General features: G+C 63.6%; 1 protein-coding gene across 4 annotated transcripts; it reads left to right on the forward strand.

The window, feature by feature from the left end:
• The first annotated feature begins 1,414 nt into the window (after window positions 1-1,414).
• Window positions 1,415-9,102, forward strand: MIDN (midnolin). 4 transcript variants are annotated; one of them, XM_061151220.1, is made up of 9 exons: window positions 1,415-1,561; window positions 2,764-3,394; window positions 4,417-4,504; window positions 4,692-4,754; window positions 6,746-6,874; window positions 6,959-7,264; window positions 7,444-7,591; window positions 7,755-8,000; window positions 8,668-9,102. In XM_061151220.1, exons 2-9 carry the CDS (start codon window positions 3,162-3,164, stop codon window positions 8,943-8,945), a joined length of 1,491 nt encoding a protein of 496 aa, XP_061007203.1. In that variant the 5' UTR covers window positions 1,415-1,561; window positions 2,764-3,161; the 3' UTR covers window positions 8,946-9,102. The 4 variants fall into 4 exon arrangements, with proteins under 4 accessions (XP_061007203.1, XP_061007204.1, XP_061007205.1 ...); XM_061151221.1 differs by having other exon boundaries at window positions 7,447-7,591; XM_061151222.1 differs by lacking the exon at window positions 6,746-6,874.
• Window positions 9,103-19,863: the final 10,761 nt, after the last annotated feature.

Genomic DNA, 19,863 nt, shown 5'->3' on the forward strand with positions numbered 1-19,863 from the left:
CTGGTCCCCTCCTGTGTGTGTGATCCTCAGGGGGCCCATGCCAGGACCAGCCTACTCCCCTGCAGGCAGAGGAACCCAGCCAGGTGAGATCGGAGACCCAGCTGAGGTCTCCACAACACCCCCACCCAGTGCCACCTGACGACTTGAGGGTCCCACCTGGCCTGCCCGCCCTGGAGCCCTACTGTGCTCAGATGCTGCAGCTTCAGAGCCCACGTCCCCCATGCTGCCTCCCTGCTCTCCTTGGATGCAGGCCCATGGCCTGGTCCCACACCTCACCTTGGGGCCCTCTTTTCAAGCCTCTTGTACTTGGCATGGACTTGCTCCTCCCTGGAGCTCTTCTGTCTCTGGCAAGCTCTTGTCCATCTCTCAGGCGCAGCCCTGATCCTGTGCGACTGGGAGTGTCTAGGTGTGCCTGTGACAGGGTGGGGGGCAGAGGCTGGGGGGCCTTGGGTGGGAGCAGGATGAGGACTGGCTCCATCCTAGAAAGGAGCACAGCCCTGGGAGGGGCCCCAGGGCAAGGGTGGAGGTGGAGGTGGTTGGGTCAGATAAAGGGAGGCACAGATAAGTGGATGGGGGTGGCCTGGGGTCCCCCTCTGGACAGAGAGGGAAGGAGGACGGAGAGGGAACTGCCCTCAGTCAGGGTCACCCTAGAAAGCCTACACAAGACGACCTGCAGGGACAAAGCTGCAGACAAACCAATGGCTGTATGCCCTTGGTTTCATCCCCTGTAAGATGGGTAGGGTGAATACACCCACAGCTAAGGCTGGACACCAGCAGGTGAGCTAACCTAATGGGCTGATGTCGACTGCCAGGCTTAGGTGAGGGCCCTGTATCCCTGGGGTTCCGGAGAGACCTGCCGTATTTTCTCACTCCATACCACAGGAGCTCACAAAGGTCACTGCCTTCCAGAGTCACAGAGCCCAGCAGGTAGTGACAGATGCACAGGGCAGGACTGGAGCTGGTGAATCGCTCCATAAATACCCTCTGAGGTCACCGTTAAGGGATGCAGGAGGCCAGGGCAGCTGGCTGGGGGCACCCCCAACTGCAGGCAGGTGACGGGCCTGTTTTCCTGGACGCAGGCCGCTGACTCAGGCCCCCCTTTCCCGTTCCCCAATGCGGGCGCCCCCAAGCGGAAGCACCGGGCCTGGGGTAGCAGGAAAGGGGCGGGGCAGCAAATCCAGCCGTGCACCCCAAAACCCTATGGCGGGGGCCGGAGTGCGGGTGCCCTCAGTCGTCAGCGCTGCCGACCGTGACCCTTGATTCGTAGCAAACCAGGAGGGCTACACCCCTCCCTGTTTAAAAGGGCGAAGCTTAGGGGGCGGGTGGCCCAGGCCGGACGGTGCCCCAGGGCCCTGGCCGACAGGCAGGGGCGGGGGCCGGCCTGCGTCACCGACCGCCCGGCCCCCCGCCCCCTGGCCGCCTAAACTCCACCCCGAGGGAAGGCGGTGCGGATAAAGGCTCGGGGGCCGCCCGCTCAGCCCCAGACCGGCTCCGCCACCGCGTACTCGTCCCGGACGTGGGTACACTCAGGACAGTTGGGACCTCGGACGATCCGCTCCCGGTGAGTGGGGGGCGGGACCTCGCTGGCCAAAGAAGAGGGTTCTCACTCTAGGCTCTTAAGGGTGCCCTACTTTTCTTTGTTCTTTGAGCAGGCAGGGTTCAAGGTGTCTCCAACCCTGGGGAGCCCCTTGGGACGTAGAATGGGAAGGACTCGGCGCTGCCGGCAGAGCCCAGTCTGGACCTCTGCCCCCGCCCCGCCCCGCCCCCGGGGCACTCCCACTCCCCGCGAGTGACCTTGAGTTAGTTTCCGTTCTGGCCTCTGTTTCCTCGACTGTGTAGCCCCAGTCTACTGACGCAGAGGCTTCACGCTCTTAGGCTCCCTTAACGCCCGCAGTCGCGTCTGACTGCCCCCTACCCCGGGCTGCATCGGCGCCCCCTGCCCCGGTCTCTGGGCAGCGCTCCCGGGCGGGGCCGGCAGAGGGCGCGCCAGCGCTGCTGACTCACCGCAGCCCCGAGCGGCGCGCGAGGGCGCAGCCGGGGACGCCGCGTCACGTCACGGCTCGGGCGGGCGCGACTCGGGAAGCGGGCCCGGCCCGCGGGACGGGGGTGGGACGCGAGGTGGCACAGGCGCGGGAGGGGCCGGCCAGCAGCGGCCACGTCATTGGGGTGCAGGCCCCGCCCGCAGCTCCACCCCTTGCAGGGGCTTCACGCTTCTCGGGAAAGGGGGCGCCGCAGGTCGACCCTGCCGCGAGTCCTTCAGCGGGGACCCAGCCACGAGGCGCGGGGATCGCGTCCCGCTTCCGCTTGCAGCGGTTTCCCGGACGGGCCCAGGGGGAGGCCCCGGCTTCCTACTCTTCCAGCTTCGGGCCGCCGCCTTATCCCACGACAAGCCACCCCAGCCCGGGGGTCTCGGGCCCCGAGCGCCCCGCCGCCCGCCCTTTGTTGAGGGTCCCGGCCTTATGAATGGCTGCGGCGGGGCGGGGCGGGGGCGGGGGCGGGCCGGAGCGGAGCCGGCTCCGCCCCCGCCGCACTCCGCTTGGCCACCGGGTCGGGGGCGGGGCGAGAGGGCGGGCCCGCGCGGCCACGTGGGGCGGTGCCTCGGCGGCTCCCATTGGCCGGACCACGCTGCCGACTGGGCCTTCGGCGCACGCTGATTGGTCGGCGCGGGCCGGTGGAGTAAGTAGTGAATGGGAGGGGGCGGCGGCCCCGCCCCTCGGAACGTTGATACATTATAACTTTTTTTTCTGTTACTTTCTCCCCCAGATCCTCTGGCGGCGGCGGCGGCGGCTGTTGCTAAGGGAGGGGACGCGAGGGGAAGCACGGCCCGAGTAGCAGACATCCCTGAGCGCGGCTGGGTGAGCGGCGCCCCCTCTTCTGGGACCCTTCCCCGAGCCCGCCGCCCTGGAAAGGAGTTGGGAGTGTAGTCCCCACCTAGGAAGGCGCCCCGGCGAGCCGACGCGACCTCGGAGCTCTACTCGGATTTTTGATTTCTGATTCACCTTCCACTCCTGGGACCTTCTCCAAAGCGACGCTCGCTGCCCCCCGCTTCCAGGGACGCAGAGGAAACCAGTTTGGGATCTCTCCCCCAACCCGCTCTGCCCGGAGGCGCGGCGAGAATTGGCGGCGCCCCGCGGACCCCAGCCCCTCAGCGCGGGCCGGGGATGGAGCCGCAGCCCGGCGGCGCCCGGAGCTGCCGGCGCGGGGCCCCCGGCGGCGCCTGCGAGCTGAGCCCGACGGCCGAGACGGCGCCCATGAGCCTGGCCATCCACAGCACGACAGGCACCCGCTACGAGCTGTCGGTGCCCTCCGACGAGACGGTGGAAGGGCTGCGCAAGCGGCTGTCCCAACGCCTCAAAGTGCCCAAGGAGCGTCTGGCGCTGCTCCACAAAGACACGTAGGTACCGCGCGCCCCCAGCCCCCGCGCCGCCCCCTCGGGCCCCGGCCCCGGGGCGGGAACAAAGAGCGCGCCGCTCGGGGAAGGAAGGGGGCGGCCAGACGGGGGGCGGGGGCGCGCCGCGCGCTCACGGGCGCCCTCTGCTCGGCCTGCGTGTCTCGGCCCCCTCCCCCGCCCGGGGTCGCTGCACAAAGGCGGTTGCGAGGGCGCCTCGGGTCGGTCTTAGGCGGCGTCGCCCACGGGAAGGCAGGAGTTCCGGGCGGAGTAGGGGTCCCAGCTGCGGGGGTGGGGGGCTCTGCGGCGGCCTCTTCTGCCTGCGACCCGCCGGCTTCCGCATCTGTTCAGCGGCCCCCACTGCGTCTGACTGTTTCACCCCCCACTCGCGTCTCTCTGCCCCCCTTTGTTCTCGCCACCGAGCGCTCTCCGCAGTCTACCCCTCCCCCCTGCGATTTAAATCGCCTCCAGGCCGGGGAGCCCTCCCTCCGCGGGCCTCCGGGGACACGCAATGTCCATCCCCAGCGGAGGGGCCCGGTGGGGGAGGGGAGGGTGGGGGAGGGTCTCCTTTGTCTGAGCGGCGGCGGCTTGCGCCTGGGAGGGAGGGAGGGAGGAGGGGAGCCCGCCCGGCAAAGCCCCGAAAGGCTAAGCGCTTGGCCCGCAGGGACAGCCCAGGCCTGGGTGGTTGAATTACAAGGGGGCGGCCCCGGGGTGGGAGGAGGGTGCCAAGGGGCGCGCTGGGCCTGGATGGTGAAAAGGTGCTTTTCTGAGGCTTAGCTGGAGTGTCCCAGTCCAGAACTGGGGTGCCTTGGAATAAGGGGTCTGAACTGCCAGCATGGGACTCCCAGGGTCTGACCTCCACCCTCCACACAAACTCAGGGCCCTCGATCTGGAAACCAGGAAGGGGTGGGGACGATGGACTCCTGTCTCTACCACATGAGCATAGCCCTCCCCCGCGGACTCTGCTTCCGAGTCCCTGCCTTGTCTCGGCGGCATAGCCTCACCCTCTTCCTTCCTCCCCCCTTCAGCCGGCTCAGTTCGGGGAAGCTGCAGGAGTTCGGCGTGGGGGATGGCAGCAAGCTGACGCTCGTGCCCACCGTGGAGGCGGGCCTCATGGTAAATGGCTGGGGCAGCGAGCCCTGAAGCCCCGCGTTAGCAGGCAGCCCCCTCCCCTGCGAGCACAGCCCCCAGCATTGACACAGGACCCCTTCCCTGCAGGGCTGCACACCCCACCCCACTCCACCCCACTTCTCTGTCAGGGCCCACCCTCAGCGTCTCCTTTTCTTCCTTCCTCTCTCTGTAGTCTCAGGCCTCCAGGCCAGAACAGTCTGTGATGCAGGCCCTGGAGAGCTTGACGGAGACCCAGGTAAGACGCGCACCAGCGCTCTCCCAACCCCTGGGGGCAACCGGTGGAGTACCCGGCCACTCCAGAGAGCTTAGGGGTTGTTTGTGCTCCCAGGAGGCCTGTGGGAAGGGGAGGAGACGTGCCGCTCCGCCTTCGTGCCAGCTTGGCCTGGTCACCCAGCTTCCTCTTCCTCCTCCCCGCCCCCCCAGCACTCTCCACCTGACCTTGAGAGCCTTCTCTCCCACGGTGGCCGCCATGGGGGAGGGGGCCCAGCTTTCACAAGCCTGCCTGCGGGGTGACCTTGGCCCATGCTCTCACACCACTCCCACACACCGGGGCCTGGGTCCCCAGCCCCACTGGCTTTGTCGTAGGGCTCCCCCTGGCCAGACTGCGGTTTCCCCAGAGCAACCTTTTTAACATTCTGATGGGGGGGTGGTTCTGGGTGACATTCCTTCCGCCTTCTCTGACCCCATTGTGAAGGGTGGGGAGTCACCCCTACTCCTCCTTCCTCTGGCCTTTGTTCTCTGCCCCAAAAGGGGGAGGGGGTGGGGGCACCCAGCCCTGGGGCCAGCACAGCCCAGACAGGATGTTAGGAAAATATTTAGTAAGCGCGCGGGAGGGCGATGAGGAGGAAGGCTGGGGCTGGCCCACACAGGGTTCCCGGTTTTGTTGCAGCTTTTTTTTTTTTTTTTCCCCTCCTTTCCTCATTTTTCTGGCAGTGGGGCCCTCCTCCTAGGAGGGTGACACAGGCCTCAGCTATCCGCCTGCTGCCAGGGTGGGGGTGGCAAGTCCTCAGCCTCCCTGGCTGGGCTGGCCCCCGGCCTCAGAACCTGCTCAGCGGCTTCCCTTCCTCCTGCCCCGAGGCCCTCGCCCCCTCCCCGGCGTGCTGCGTCCTGCCCTTGCCAGCCGGCTAGCACAGGGGAGGAGGAGGGGCCCTGGGAGCTGGGTGGTCCGCCATTGGGAGGGGCAGAGAAGTGGAGGGAGAGCCGGGAGCCAGCTGGGGGTGTGCTTTTTGGGGCAGATGTGACCTGAGCTCCCTGCTCCTGGGGAGGGGGGCGGTGCTGTGGTTGGCAGGGGGCCCCTGGGGCGTGTTGGGTTCACATCCGCCCCAGGGTGCCTGCGTCAGGAGGGAGTCGGGGAGTTGCTGGGCGGAGTGACTGGGCTCCCAGCATTGCTTCCCTGCCTGGCACCAAGTCATGCCTGCCCCTTCGCCCTCCCCTGGGAGGAAGTTGCAGGGTGGAGTTGTGGGGGGGCAGCCATTCTTACAAAGCCACCCAGGCCCTTTTTGCAAAGGGCATCTCGGGCTGGGGAGGGCACATGCAGAAGGGGCTGCGGGGAGTGGGGAGTGCGCTCTGTCCGCCTCCTTTGCCTCCTCCCCACGGCCCCCAAGCAGGGAAGGTTACACCAGCCTCTGCCAGCAGAGAGCAGGGAGGAGGTGGTTCTGAGTCATCCTGGCCTGTGTCATTTCTCAGAAACCTCCACTCCCCCCCCCCCAACAATCCCGGCCCCTGGGGAGAGTGCAGTGCTGGCGGGCCCCCAAAGGAGGGGGCCAGTGCAGATGGGGGGATCTTATGGGCTCCTCACCTGCTCCAAAGGGGTTGCCAGGTTGGAGATTCATGTTTGCATGGGCTGTATTGAGGCCTTGGGGGACTCAGGCCACAGAGTGAATGGTCAGGGCCCCCCCACTGCCGGCAGAGGCAACGCCTCCCCCTTAGCCTCAGCCCCGCCCAGGACAGATAAATATTTATCTTGAGAAAGCAAAGGTTAGGACAAGAATTTGTCCAGGAATTCCTCCCACTCGCTGCCCAAGTAGCTTAGCTGGGAGGGGGCCTGAGCCTAGCCCCTGCAGTGTGCAGGCAGAGAGAGGGTGGGGAGAGGTGTGAGCTGGGGGTTATTTGAGAGCAGAGATGCCGGCTGGGCCCCGCCCCCTCTGGCCTCGGTTTCCCCTTGAAAGAACCAAGTTGGCCAGGGTGGGCCAGGCCCCCGTCTCATCTGCCTCTGTCCCCCCACAGCCCCCAGCGGCTCCCGACCTGGGCCGGGCTGGCGGAGGCGGCTTCCGGAAATACCGATTCATTTTATTTAAGCATCCGTGGCACCGACAGGGACCCCAGAACCCACAGAGGGGCGGCGAGAGGCCCCAGGTCACACAGCGTGGGGGGCCGGGCCGGGCCGGGCTGGGGGCACTGTGGGCTAGGGCCCTAGACTTGACAGGCCTCTCTCTGCAGGTCAGTGACTTCTTGTCAGGCCGTTCGCCGCTGACCCTGGCGCTGCGTGTGGGGGACCACATGATGTTTGTCCAGTTGCAGCTTGCAGCCCAGCATGCCCCACTGCAGCACCGCCACGTGCTGGCTGCTGCTGCCGCCGCCACCCGCGGGGACCCCAGCATGACCACCACCCCTGTGTCCTCTCCCTGCCGGCCAGTGTCCAGTGCCGCCCGCGTCCCCCCAGTGCCCACCAGCCCTGCCCCCGCATCCTCACCTGTCACTGCCGGCTCTTTCCGCTCCCATTCAGCCTCTACCACCTGCCCCGAGGTGAGTCTGGGGAAGGGTGCAGCGGGAGAACAGCAGAGCCCCAGATATGTCTTCTGTATCCAGAATCCCATAGTTCTCCCCACAGCCTGGGCTTGTGTGGTGTGGTGGGTGATCCCCTGGCCCTGAACCCCAAGGGTTACCCTCGCACCCCAAGCTCATGTGCCCTCCTCCCCCATCAGCAGATGGACTGTTCCCCCGCTGCCAGCACCGGTGCCAGCCCCACGTCCCCCACTGGGGGCAGCCCCACCTCCCGCTCCCGCAAACCTGGCGCAGTCATCGAGAGCTTTGTGAACCACGCCCCAGGGGTCTTCTCAGGGACGTTCTCTGGTAGGTGTCAGAGTGTCCCCATGAGCGGTAACACACACTAGGGATGAGACGCTCCCCAGGTCACCACGCACGTGGCTGGCTATACAGCTGGCCACAGGTCCATCAATGGGGGGTGCAAGTGCCCAAGTCAGCCAGGGGTGTCCTCATCCATGTCTCCCCACAGGCACGCTGCACCCCAACTGCCAGGACAGCAGCGGGCGGCCGAGGCGGGACATCGGGACCATCCTGCAGATCCTCAATGACCTCTTAAGTGCCACACGGCACTACCAGGGCATGCCCCCATCACTCACACAGCTGCGTTGCCATGCCCAGTGCACCCCAGACCTCGGCCCCAAAACTACCTCCTGCGAGAAGCTGGCGGCTGCGGCCCCGGCCTCCCTGAGCCAGGCCCGCTTGTGCAAGCCCCCGGGTAAGTGTCCCCCTTACACCCCCCCTCAATGGGTCTCTCAAGGCCTCTCTGTGTGCCTCTTCCAGCAGCTGAGCCCCCGGTGGTGGGGAGGGGGCTGCCAGCTGCCGCTCACCCTGCTCTGCAGGCGCCTGTAGAGAAGGGAGTGTGTGTGTTGGGGCACACAGTGTCTTTGTGTCCTCCAGAGGGGGCTCCATCCGCACTTCCTCCTCACCCCCCTCGGGCACCTTCTCCAGATGGTGGGTGAAACCACTGTGAATGGCCCAGTCAGCCTGAGGGAGGGAGGGGGTCAGCTTCTCCTCCTGCTCAAGGGCAGCTTGCGCCCCCCTGCCCCCACAAAACCTGGTTATTCCGGACACATTCCAAGTCCTTCAGAATTGTGAAGTGGGCCCCTGAGACCGGGTCCTGAAGGGGAAACAGATACAGCCTGAGCAGCTAGTGCTTATGACAGCTGAGTCACTAAAGGCTGTCTTGGGCCAACCCTGCCCTCATGGAGCTGACAGCCCAGTTGATGGAAGGTTCAGTAGATATTCTTGCCTGGCTCCCTCGCTGGAGGGAGTGTCCTGGGTTGGGCCTGATATCCAGGGGCAGCTGCTGGGGGTCCTTGCATTTGGTTGGGACTCTGGCCTCCAAGGGACCCTCAGAGTCATGTCCACCGCGTCCTCTGCAGGGGATCGGCTGCGGCAGACAGAGAACCGAGCCACCCGCTGTAAGGTGGAGCGCCTGCAGCTGCTGCTCCAGCAGAAACGGCTCCGCAGAAAGGCCCGGCGTGATGCCCGCGGTCCCTACCACTGGCCACCCAGCCGCAAGGCCGGCCGCAGCGACAGCACCGGCAGCGGGGGAGGTGGCGGCCCCAGCGAGGCGGCTGGCTTGGGCCTCGACTTCGAGGACTCCGTCTGGAAGCCAGAAGTGAACCCCGACATCAAATCAGAGTTCGTGGTGGCCTAGGAACCCTGTCCCTCGCCCCAGCCCTGGGTGGCCGCCAGTGTGGCCTCGCACGGGAGGGCAGGCTGTCTCTCGGTGCAGCAAGAGGCTCCCCCCTCCCAGTTCCGTGTCCTTCCGGTGGTTTTTTTTTTTTTTTTTTTTCTTTTTCTTTTTTAAAATTTCAATTCCTACCATGGTTTTCCGAACTCTCCGTGGACTTGGGTTCCTGCCTCCTTGATTCGGCTCACACTCCCCGCCCCTTCCTCCATTGCCTCATCCTTCTCCCGACCTGCACTGGGTCCCTCCCGCCCACCTTCCCAAGCTCCAAATATGTAGCAGTCTTTCCAGATGGTTGAGAGAGAGCGGAGACAAGGAAGCCGCCCCCCCCTTCCGTTCTGCCTCCCTCCCCACTCCTTTCAGGTTTAAGTCAAAAACGTAGATGCCTCATTATGCACTTTACAGACAGGGGAGGGGGCCGCGGAGAGGAGAGCCCCCACCGCAAACCCTGGCTCTGAAACCACCGGGCGAGGAACCCCGCGGTCAGGTGCGCATCAACCGCGACCAAGCCCATGACTGCCAGGGATTGCTTCTCTTCCATGTTCGAATTCTTGTTCCTGATTTCCTTTTCCATGTTCCTTTTTCCTGGAAAAGAAAAGAAAAGCCGTTTCAGGGGAGAGGCTGGCCAGAGCCTGCCTTGGGGTGCGGGCTGGGGACCCTTTCCTGCCAGGAAAGGAAAGGGGGGGAGGAGCCTGCCGCCAGCCTTCGCCGCCGTCCACGCACTGTGCGTTTCCTCCCACCCCACCCCGTTTTTCTGCGCTTGGGGTATTTATAGACTATTAATTTTCTGACTGAGCCAATAGTGGTTGGGAATCTCTTGAAAAATAGGGAGAGAAATGGCTGGGGTGGGGGGGCTGGGGTTGATGCCCCACCCCCGGCCCTTCTTCCCACCCAACCTGAGGGATCTGGGCCTGTGGACTGTGTCTGGGGGGCCCTTCAGCAGCCAGGAGGTGTGGGGGTGCTGAGCTGTGAAACCCCCACTAGGGGCAAAGCTGTGTAGCATTAACCCCCCGTGGGGGGGGTTCGCTGCTGGTCTAATTTGGACCCCCCCCCACTCACGCCCCTGTCCCAGGGGCATCCCCAGGGCAGAGGGGCAGACCTCCCCATTATTGGGGCCATTTCAGTGGGGGTGGAGTTATTTTTTCATTCACTTATTTTTTACTGATAATGGAGACGTTTGGGCCCTGCCCCCCACCTGTCAGTCTTGTCCTGGCCCTGCCCCTCTGCTGCGCAACACTCCCCCCACCCTCTGCCTGCCCCTCCTTGTTAGATGAACCCCAGGTCCTCACCCTACCCCAGGTTATGTGTTAAAGTTAATGGTTTCAGATGTGAACATCTTGTGTTAACTGTAGCTCTGTACATTTTTTGTGGGGGGGGTGGGTGGGAGGACGGGGGGGGGGGGGGTTCAGGGGAGGGGTCAAGGATTTTGTTTTTATTTTCATTTTTCCAAAAAAAAGAAAAAGGGGCGGGTTTGTTTTTGAAACGCTGTCTTGGATATCTATTTAATGTGTGTTCTGATGGTTTTGTTTTTTTTTTTTTTTTAACGATTTTTAAATAACAGTATGTGCCTCCGCTAGTCTGAGGGTGGAGGCCCCAGGCAGGAACTGTCCACCCTTTCTGCCCTAGGGAGGGCCCTTCCCCTCCCCAGAAAGCATTACCCACCTTGGAGGGGAGGTCGGTCTGTGGGGTGTCCCAGCACCTTGCGGGAGTTTCCTGTATGAAAACATGAAATTGGAAAAGAAGCCTACACAAACACGGTGACTTCAAGGAATAAACAGAAAATGAAACACAAGTGTACGTCCGGCCTGCTCACCTGGAGGGTGGAGTGGTTACTGAGGGGGTTCTGAGTATGAGAGAGGGTGGTCTTTACCAGGAGGGCCACCAGGTCAGATGCTGGGGTAGCCCACCATCCCGGAGAGTGGAAGGGCTGCGGGGAGAGGGGCGCGTCCCATAACAGTTCCCACACTCCCTCCCCGCCCTGGGGTGAGGGTGGGCAGGAAGCTGTCTGGCAAGGGAGGGAGGAGCCGGCCACTTCCCGGTACCCAAGGCGGGAAGTCCTGCAGGGTGTGGGCACGGGGCTGCCCGAGGTCTGTGTGCCCTGGGTGGGGCCTCTCAGTTCTAAGTGGGCTGCAGGCGAGCCCAAAGACTTAGTCTCCAGGGAGACTTGGCCGCGCACACGGGGCCACGGGTTCCCCAGCCACAGAAAGGGGGAAGTAGTTACATCCGCCCGCCCACGCGTGGGGGGGTGTGTGGGCAGCCTGAGGACCCCTGGCCCAAGCTCCACCCCTGGGGGGGTGGCGCCAGGCCTCCACGACACCCGTCGCACCCAGAGTCAAGTCAGGGCCTAGGGCAGGCACTCAAGGCCCGTCAGTTTGGCTCCACCCTGGCCCTTAGTGGACTCCTTTCGGCCTGCCAAGCCTTGCATTCCAGCTCTCCCCAGCCCTGACCATTGCGATCAAGCCTCCAGGCCTTTGCTCGGTCCGTGCCCTACTCAGGAACACTCCTAGTGCCCCAGCTCTCGCTGGGAACTTCCCCAGTCTGCGTCTTCCACCACAGCCCACCTGGGGCTCCCTGAGGGCCAGGCCAGGTGGCAAGTCCCACCTTCATCCACTTTGGGGCTGGGCAGAGACACACCATAATACTGATGGTCGTTTTACATGTATTTCCTCACAACAGTCACCTAAGAGAACTAATTATCGTCCCACTTGGTAGATGAGAAAACCCAGGCCCAGAGAGAAATACCATTTGGTCCAGAGCACTGGGGGTGTTTGTTAAATTAGTGACCACCGTCCCTAGGCTCATTTCCTGTAGCCAAGACCCAGCCCTCCTAAGCCCCAGTTCCAGGAGCCCCACCCAGGGGGAAGGGAACAGGTGCAGTCCAGGAGTGTCCTGGGAGCACTTGCTAAGGCCCTTCTGCCCCTCCTGCCACCCAGTCACCCCTAGATCATCGCACAACCAAGCCGGGAAGGTAGGATGCCCGGGTCCACCTTATACCTTCAGACCTTAAGGTCAAAAGCGCAAACGTCCCCTCTGGTTCGGAGGACCACAAGATGGAGGTGGGGATGGGACAGTTAAGGTCGAACACCCTGCCCACGCAGCCGGACCCCCGGAGATTAGGGCTGTGAACCAGCTGGCCACTGCAGGGCTGGGTAGGGGATAAGGAAGGAGGGTGTAGATCAAGGCACCCGCTGAATCACAGGAGCTGTGTCTGCACGGTGCAGGGCGGGCGGGGGGGGGCACTTGGTCTACTGCCGGGTACTCCTCTCAGGGCGCTGTCTGGCGCCCAACCCTGGGGTCCGAGGGTCACAGCCCTACCCGGGAGTCCTAGAACCCCACCCCGGGTTGGGACTGTGGCCCTTGGTCCCTTCCCGCTGTGCGGGCCTGAAACGCACACGCCTGCGGGGGGGGGCAAAGAGGGAGAGGCGCCCAGCCGAAGGGGTGCAGCGACCTGAGAGGCGGCCGGTCAAGCCACGTGGGCGTGGGCAGCACAAAAAGGTAAATTGAGGCCCAGTGTAGGCAGGGGCTGCGGAATCACAGGAGGCGGGGACGGCCCTGCACCAACCAACCCCTCCTCCCAAGGAGGAAAAAGTTGAATGGGAGGGGGCGGCCCCCGGAAGCCCGCAGGGCTGGAAACGCGGCTTCCATGGCAACGCGCCGCGAACCGGGCCTGACGTCACTGTGGGGCGGGTGCCACGCCCGCCCCCGACCTAGCGTTGAAAGGCTCAGGCCCCGCCTACTCTTGGGACGCCTCATTGGCGGCCACCTCGATCGCTGCTCTGCTCGCACCAATAGCCGCGCGGGGTTGCTGCCGGAGGCGGGACTGCGGCGTGACCAGGCCGAGTGCGCAGGCGCGGCGCGGGGGCGTGTGCCCCCCCCCCCCCTTTTCCCTCCGGCCGCACGTCCGCAATTTGGGGGCGGGAGGAGCGCCAAGGGGTCTGACGACCGCTGCAGCTCTGAGATGGAAGAGGGGGCGTACCTGAGGGTGCCGCACGTGGACCCCCGCACGGGCGCGATCGCATGCACCCGCCTTTCAAGCCCGGCCATTGTCTGTTGTCTCTTCCCCCGACCCTGTGTGCGCGAGCTCCTGGCTAGGGGAGCGCAGGGCGGGAAGCGGGAGAAGGGCAGTTGGGCTAAGGCTTTGCCAAAAGAATAGGAGTTTGCCAATTACAGGAAGAGGGAAATGGTGCCCCATGTTGGGGGCACGGCGTGCGCAGATGTCTGAAGACGTGAATGCGGGTGCATTTGGGAAACATCTGAAAGTCAGTTTGGGGGACCTAAAACAAAAGGCGACGGCAAAGACCCGACAGGAATGATTCCTCAAATCTTGCTTGGGGGCGATGAGATGGGGACCCCAAGGAGGAGGAGCAGGTGGAGGGAGCAGAGGCCGGAACATCCCAGGAGATGTCTGGTCTGGGGCTCTGCTTAGACAAGCCTGGGAAGGGACAGATGAGGCATTGTCTGAAGGGGGCCTCTGGTTCACAGTGAGATGTCTGGCAAGGGGGCTGCAGGGAGTTCGGAGGTTGGGGACCCAGGAAGGGTCTTAGCAGCAGGAAGACCTCATCTCTGCCTGGATATGCCTCAGTTTTGCTGTGACCAGTAGTCCACTCAGAGAAGGCAGCGATCAGTATGAACAAGGTGGCCTTTGCCAGGTGGGGAGGATGTGAGCCAAAACCTCTGGTCCGGGGTTACCCCTGGGGCTAGCTGGGGCTGACAGCCCCAACACTTAGATGAGGGTTGGCACTGGAGGTGTGGACAGGTGTGGCTGCCAAGGTGTGGAGTCCAGACAGAGGCCTGGATCCAGGTGCTGGCTCACAGATGGGCCGTGCTTCTGGGGTGATGAGGCAGCTGTGGGCGGGAAAGAGAAGGTCACTGGGGTCACGTCTTTTTGTTCAAGGCCTGACAAGGCCCGAGTCCCCTGCGGGGCGGCCAAATGGGTAATTGGGGCTAGCTGCACGGTTTTGAAATGCCAAAGGACGCGGCATTGGGGTGGCTTGGGAGGAACGCTGAGAGAAGCCAGGTCCCTGGGGAGGTGAGGGTGAGTGGTGCCCTGCTGGGGCGCGCCAGCACCTCCAGCACCGGGCGTGTGCCCCAGCACAGCCACCCTCGCCCAGGCCTGGCGGGAACGCCCTCCTCTCCAGACGCCTTGGGAATGGGAGTTGCCAAGCTACAGCCAAGGGTGCTAGGGCTCAATTCAGGAGTCTCCCCTCCAGCCCCACCCACGGCCGCCCCCACCGGGCCGGGCAGAGGACAAGGAGCCTCCGGTGTCACTTGGGACAGGTGAGCCGCCCAGCTCGCAAGTGGGGGCGGGGCCGCTGTCACCTGGGGCGCTTTCCCGACGGGATCCTCTCCCAGCCCTGGCCTGCTGCCTCGGTTCCCCTCACCCACGTGTGCCCTTCCCCCTCCTCTCTTTGAGTTCTCCTTTCCTGTGTCTTCCTGTCTCCCTTTCTTTCCGCCTTTCTTGGTTTCTGGGTCTGTCTGTGTTTCTGTTGGAGTCTCCATCTCTCTCGGCGGTCTCCCTCTATTTTCGTCCATTCTCGGCCTCACCGGCTCCTCCTCCCGACCTCTCCCCCGCTTCCGCCCCCTCTTGGGGGCCCCCTCCCTCAACCCCGGCGTACATTCCAGCCTCCGCCCCCGCCTCGCCGCCCCTCCCTGGAGCCAGCTGCTGCAGTGGTGGGTTCCCGAAATGCTGCGGGAAGGCTTGAGCTGGAGTCAGAGAGGTCGGGAGCCGGCGGGGGCTGGAGAGGGCACCCCCTAACTCCTCTGGAATGTGGGCTGGGCCGGCCCCACGAGGTCGGGAGAAGGAGGTCAAGCGCCCGCAGGCTGAGCCGGCCGGAGACGGCTGGCTACATCTGCCCGGTGCACGGCCCACACCCCGAACGCTACCCACGGGCCTCGCGGAGAATCAACCCAACCCCGGACGCCCACGCAGGGCCCCTTACTGCCACCAGACCCAGACCAACCCGCCTCCCCGTCCCACACGCGCGCTGCACCCGCTCTGCAGTCCACGAGAGAGGCTCATCTCGCCTGCAGCACAGGGACCCCCATACACAACGCCCCCCACAGTCCCAAACCTACCCCAACCTACACTTATGGGTACCACAACCTCAGTCAACTGTGTGACCCTCAGAACCTGCTCTCACCCAGGGCCAAGACCTCCCTGACAAAAACCACAGCATTGAAGGTCACATCAGGCAGCCCAAACTCAGACCCTCAGAGACGCTGCTCAGCGGAGGCGGCACCCAAACCCAGGGCGCCCCAGCCACAGACACTGCCTACGCACCCTTCCTCCTGCAGGCCCAGCCAAGCAAAGCGGCCACTGGGGTGGGCAGGTGCAGGAGCGTAGGTGCACCGTCAGAAAAAGTGGGGCTTCCTCCTGCACGGCGGACCATCCCCTGAGCGGCCTAAGACCCAGAGGAAGAAGAGAAAAACGGCCCTAGGAGCCACTCCAGGGTGAGCCCTGGTTGCCTCGCTATGATCCTTGCTGACCCAGGGAAGTGTTGCTGTTGCACCCATTCTCAGCTGCGGCACCTAGGCTCAAACAGAAGCCCAGACGCTGCCTGCCCTCACAGCTGGGCACCCAGGCAGTCCCTGACCCGTGAAGGAGGGACGGGGATGGGCAGCGAGCAGGACAAGTCCTGTGGGTACCTGTGTCTGCCAGCTTGGGTGTGGGGGCAGGGATGTGGAGGCTGCTATGTACGTCTGCCTGGACACACAGGTCACAGAGGTGTCTTTCCTGAGCCCTTGGCAGCTGCCCCAGGAGGGCGGGCTCTCTCCATGCTTGCCATTCCCAATGTTGCCATGGAAACTACAGCCCCAGTCAGGAGTCCTTTGGCCCCTCCATGTGTCTGCAGTGAGCCTGTATATAGGGCCAAGGTCAAGGGAGTCGACCGGGCTTCAGTGGGAGAGCTCCTCCTGCCTCTGCAGTGGGGCTGTGGGCCACACAGCCCTGCCCCAGTCTCAGAAACCCAGGAGGTATTGCCTCCCCACCACCCCTACCCAGGGAAGCTTTGGGGTTTCCATAAGCATGCAGTGGCTGCACTGGGCCTGCATTTCACACACACTTGATATGTCTCATGCGTGAATGCATGTATTGGTGTGGGCCTCCAGGTGTCCCCTGGGTCCCTTCACAGTCTGCCTGCAGTTGGTGGGGGTTGCAGTCACTAGCATGGTCCAGGAGCTGCCTGACCATTGTATTCCTGAGATGAGGGACCCGGGCAGGAGCAGAAGAGAGACAGCCATCACATTCCTGGGCCATGAGTCACTGGGAGCTCCACCCAGGTGCCCGCCATGACCCCCTCCACCAGGAAGCCCCCTCCTAGGAACAGGAGGGAAGCAGAAGCCAGGCTGCAGTCAGCTAACTCTTCTGTACTCACCGTGGGCAGACACCTGGGCTTCCTAGGGATCTCACATGTGCCCCCTACACATGCAGGTGGGAAATGGGGGCAGTTAACCTCTTCTTCCGGGCTTCTGGCCTCCTTCCTGTCACCCTCCTCTGCCCTAGAGGCCCTGGTTGCTGCTGACACAGCACAAGGCATGTGCCCACCCCAGGGTCATGAGTCACAACATGCCACCAGCCATGGGCACATATGATCTGGGAGTTCTGGTCCCCTGAGTCACGCACACCCAGCCCTTCTGGGCTGATTCCACATCCTGGTTTTGCACATATTTTGGGGTCTGTGCACAACCCCTCTGTTCTTGCACATAGAAAATGACCATGCAAACATGTTTCCATGTGTGCACACGCATGCACACACCTCCATGCCACTTTGCACATACACATACACGTGAGTTCTGTGCACACACTTCCACACCCATGTGCACGTGCACACAGCGCCACTTTCATGCTTACACAGGCATGGTCCTCGGATCCTGTTTCTCCATCTCTGCACCCACGGGTCCCCTGCCCAGAGGCACACATGTGCACCACACCTGGCAACATACACATACATCCAGTCCCCACTTCTCCCTCCCTGGCTCTTGGCCCCGGGGATCTGGGCCAGGCTGGCGGGCTGGAGTTTCTGCCCGGACCGTCTCACTTCCGCGCCCCGCCGAGCGGCCGCCAGGTGCACCGGCCCGGCCCTCGCCTGGTCGCCGGGAGGGGGCGGTAATTACGCGGCCCCGGGGTCTCTCCCCCTCTACGCGCCTTTCATCCCGGCCACGCCCGACCCGAGCCCAGACGCTCATTACCGCCTCCCGCCCGGTCATTAGCCGGGGTCGGGGGAGGACCCGGCGTCCGGCGGGCCGGGCCCAGCGGGGAGGCCTGGGGGTTCGGTGCGGGAGCGCAGCGGCCACGCCCCCGCCTCCGTGGCAACGCGAGCGGGTGAGGTGTCCTGCCCCGAGGAAGTGGGGTGATCTTCGGGCGGGCGCCTGTGGAGGGGCGTCTTGTGAGTGCCCAGAAGTAGACCTTCGGCCTAATTCGCGTCCAGCCGGGCAGGCGGCAAGCCGCGCATCGCGGCCGCGAATAGCAGCTTCGCCCCCGCCCAAGGCTATTTTAAGCCCCCTCTCCCCGACCACCCCAAGCGCTCTGGCGGAGGAGTGGGGTGGGGGTGGGGCCTGAGGGCGGGACGGGAAACCCCTCCCACGCCAATGCTCCTGGCAGTCGGCTGGACCGCGAGGCGGGTCCGGGAGCCCCTGGCCAGGCTGACAACGAGGCCGCAGCGCCCCCTTGTGTCCTCGGGGAGAACGTGGAGCAGGGCCGAGGCAGGGAGCAAGGTGGTCCCAGCCCCCTGCGACCACCCTCCCCACCCCGCCGCTCACGGGGACAAACAGTCCTTGTTACACACTGAGTCACAGGGACACGCCGGCAGCCAGGTACGGATACAGGTACCACACCTGAGACGCAAGCACACACTTCCCACACTGTGCCCGGGGCAGGCGCACCTGAGGACAGGTATCCACAGGTATAGGTCCACACTGCGATGGGAACCCAGGACAGTCGTGGGTACTTACTCAGCCCTGTACCAAGCAACAGCCTCGTAGTAAGTACACGCTGAATAACTGCTGGTGGAAAAATGAATGAACCAAGGTACTTCATAAAACCAGGAGAAGGCAGATTAGGAACCACAGAACAGTGGGGGCGGGAGGCAAAGAGTGATGAGGGTCCCCTGTGACTCCGGGGCCCCCGTTGCCTGGGCTGGGGCCAGGAGCCACCGACCTGACTTTGCTGGGGGAGCAGATCAGAACGCCGGTGGAGGGGGGATTACTCTCCGGCTGTGCATGCCCGGCCCTCGGGCTCCACCATGGGCGCCGCGGGAGGGGGAGCTGAGCGATGAGTCCCTCTGCTCCTTTTAATAACCGCCCTGCGTGAGTGGCTGACGCAGCAGCTCCTGCTGCTGCTGACAGAGTGGTATGGTGGGGGCTGTGGTGTGGGGGACGAGGTGCAGAGAGATGGCTGCCAGGAGTCATGAACTACTGCCTGAAACTGGGAAGGGTCCCAGCGACCTTGTCACAGTAGACAGTGTCCATACCCCCGTGCCTACTGTGTCAGCTAGACCCACCCGAGTGTGGGATCGAGTGTGGGGCTTTGGGAGGCCTGGAGCTTGCCTGGTATGCGTGTGAGGTCTTTCTTCTCGGATTCTCTAATTTTTCTTTTTTTAAACCTCAATTTGGGGCATATGGGATCCTAGTTCTCAGACCAGGGATTGAACCTGCACCCTTGCATAAGAAGTGGGGAGTCCTAACCACTGGACCAGCAGGGAAGTCCCTCAAATCCCTCTAACTTTTAGCAGAATGTCTGCCTTTGAAGACCGTCTGGAGCAGGAGTATTACCTTGGACCTCTGGTCTGGGGAGGCAGAGGTCTGCACTAGCTTCTTGCACCCCATGGAAGGGTTCAGGGCCACAGAAGGTAGTATGAGCCAAGGCCTGGGCAGGGGGAAAGGGGTGACAAGAGGAGAAACTGGGAACAGCCTTGGGGGTGAATATCTCTGCAATAGCAGAGGTGTTGGGACCCCCAGACAGGAAAAAGTTTCATGGGGAGGAGCCAAGTGGCACGCCCCTGGCATGGGCAGTGAGTGGGTTCTAGGTGTGCAAAACAGTGTGCTTTGAGGAGAAGGGAGGGGGCTGGAGCACACAGTGAAGTTGGGGGCTGAGCTGAATGTTGGGGTGCAGTGGAGACTCCAGGGCTGGGCACAGAGCCCAGCTCTGTGGGTTTGAGAGCCCAAGTCAAGGTCAGTCTGCAATCTAGAGCCTGGGATGCACAAAAATGTCTGGCCGGCTGACTGTGGGGTGTGGGTGCCACCTACCAGACCTGGTGAAGTCAGGATTGGGGTGGGAATTAGGTGTGGATGCAGTCTGGAATTTGTAAGGAAACAAAGTTGGGAAGCAGGAAAAATTCGGATCGTGGAGAATACTGGGGTCCACATAAATGGAGTTGTCTCAGTGTTAGGGTTTGGGCGGGCTTTGGGACTGACCACATGAAGTGGTGTATTCAGGAGAGTTGAGGTTCTAGGAGTTCTGGGTTGTCCGTTAGGTTGGCAAATTTATAAGGACTAATGCTGGGGTTCAGATGAAGGTTCGGGTGTCTGAGAACTGTATCTCGGGTGGTTCTGGGTACCTAAGTGAGGTTGGTTAGTCGGTAATTGCTCGAGCATCGCAAAACTGGGGGTTTCAGGGACCCCCAGAAGGTTCCCAGGAGATGCTCTGGCAGCATCCGCCAGAGCCCCTTTGTTCTCCGCCACAGGCCAGGGGGCTGGCATGCGGAAGTAGGTCCGCTCCGCCCCGCCGCGAACCTGCCCCGCCCCCCACTCACTGGCTGGGGACTGCGGACCCCGCGCGTCCCTGTGCCCAGCGCCCACGCGCGGGAGGGGGCGGGACCGCTACAGGCCCGGCCCCCCAGCTCATGAATATGAGGCACAGCCACGGTCTCCAGGGCCTGGGATTGGCCGG

The sequence above is a fragment of the Dama dama genome, chromosome 9 (assembly GCF_033118175.1).
Source record: "Dama dama isolate Ldn47 chromosome 9, ASM3311817v1, whole genome shotgun sequence".
Classification (NCBI taxonomy): domain Eukaryota; kingdom Metazoa; phylum Chordata; class Mammalia; order Artiodactyla; family Cervidae; genus Dama; species Dama dama.

Bases quoted from the DNA above. Each gene is read 5' to 3' on its own strand.
- MIDN (XM_061151220.1), top strand. From the start codon at position 3,162: ATGGAGCCGCAGCCCGGCGGCGCCCGGAGCTGCCGGCGCGGGGCCCCC. The intron at 6,875-6,958 runs GTCACACAGCGT...CTCTCTCTGCAG, and splicing joins GGGGCGGCGAGAGGCCCCAG to GTCAGTGACTTCTTGTCAGG. The intron at 8,001-8,667 runs GTAAGTGTCCCC...CGTCCTCTGCAG, and splicing joins CCGCTTGTGCAAGCCCCCGG to GGGATCGGCTGCGGCAGACA.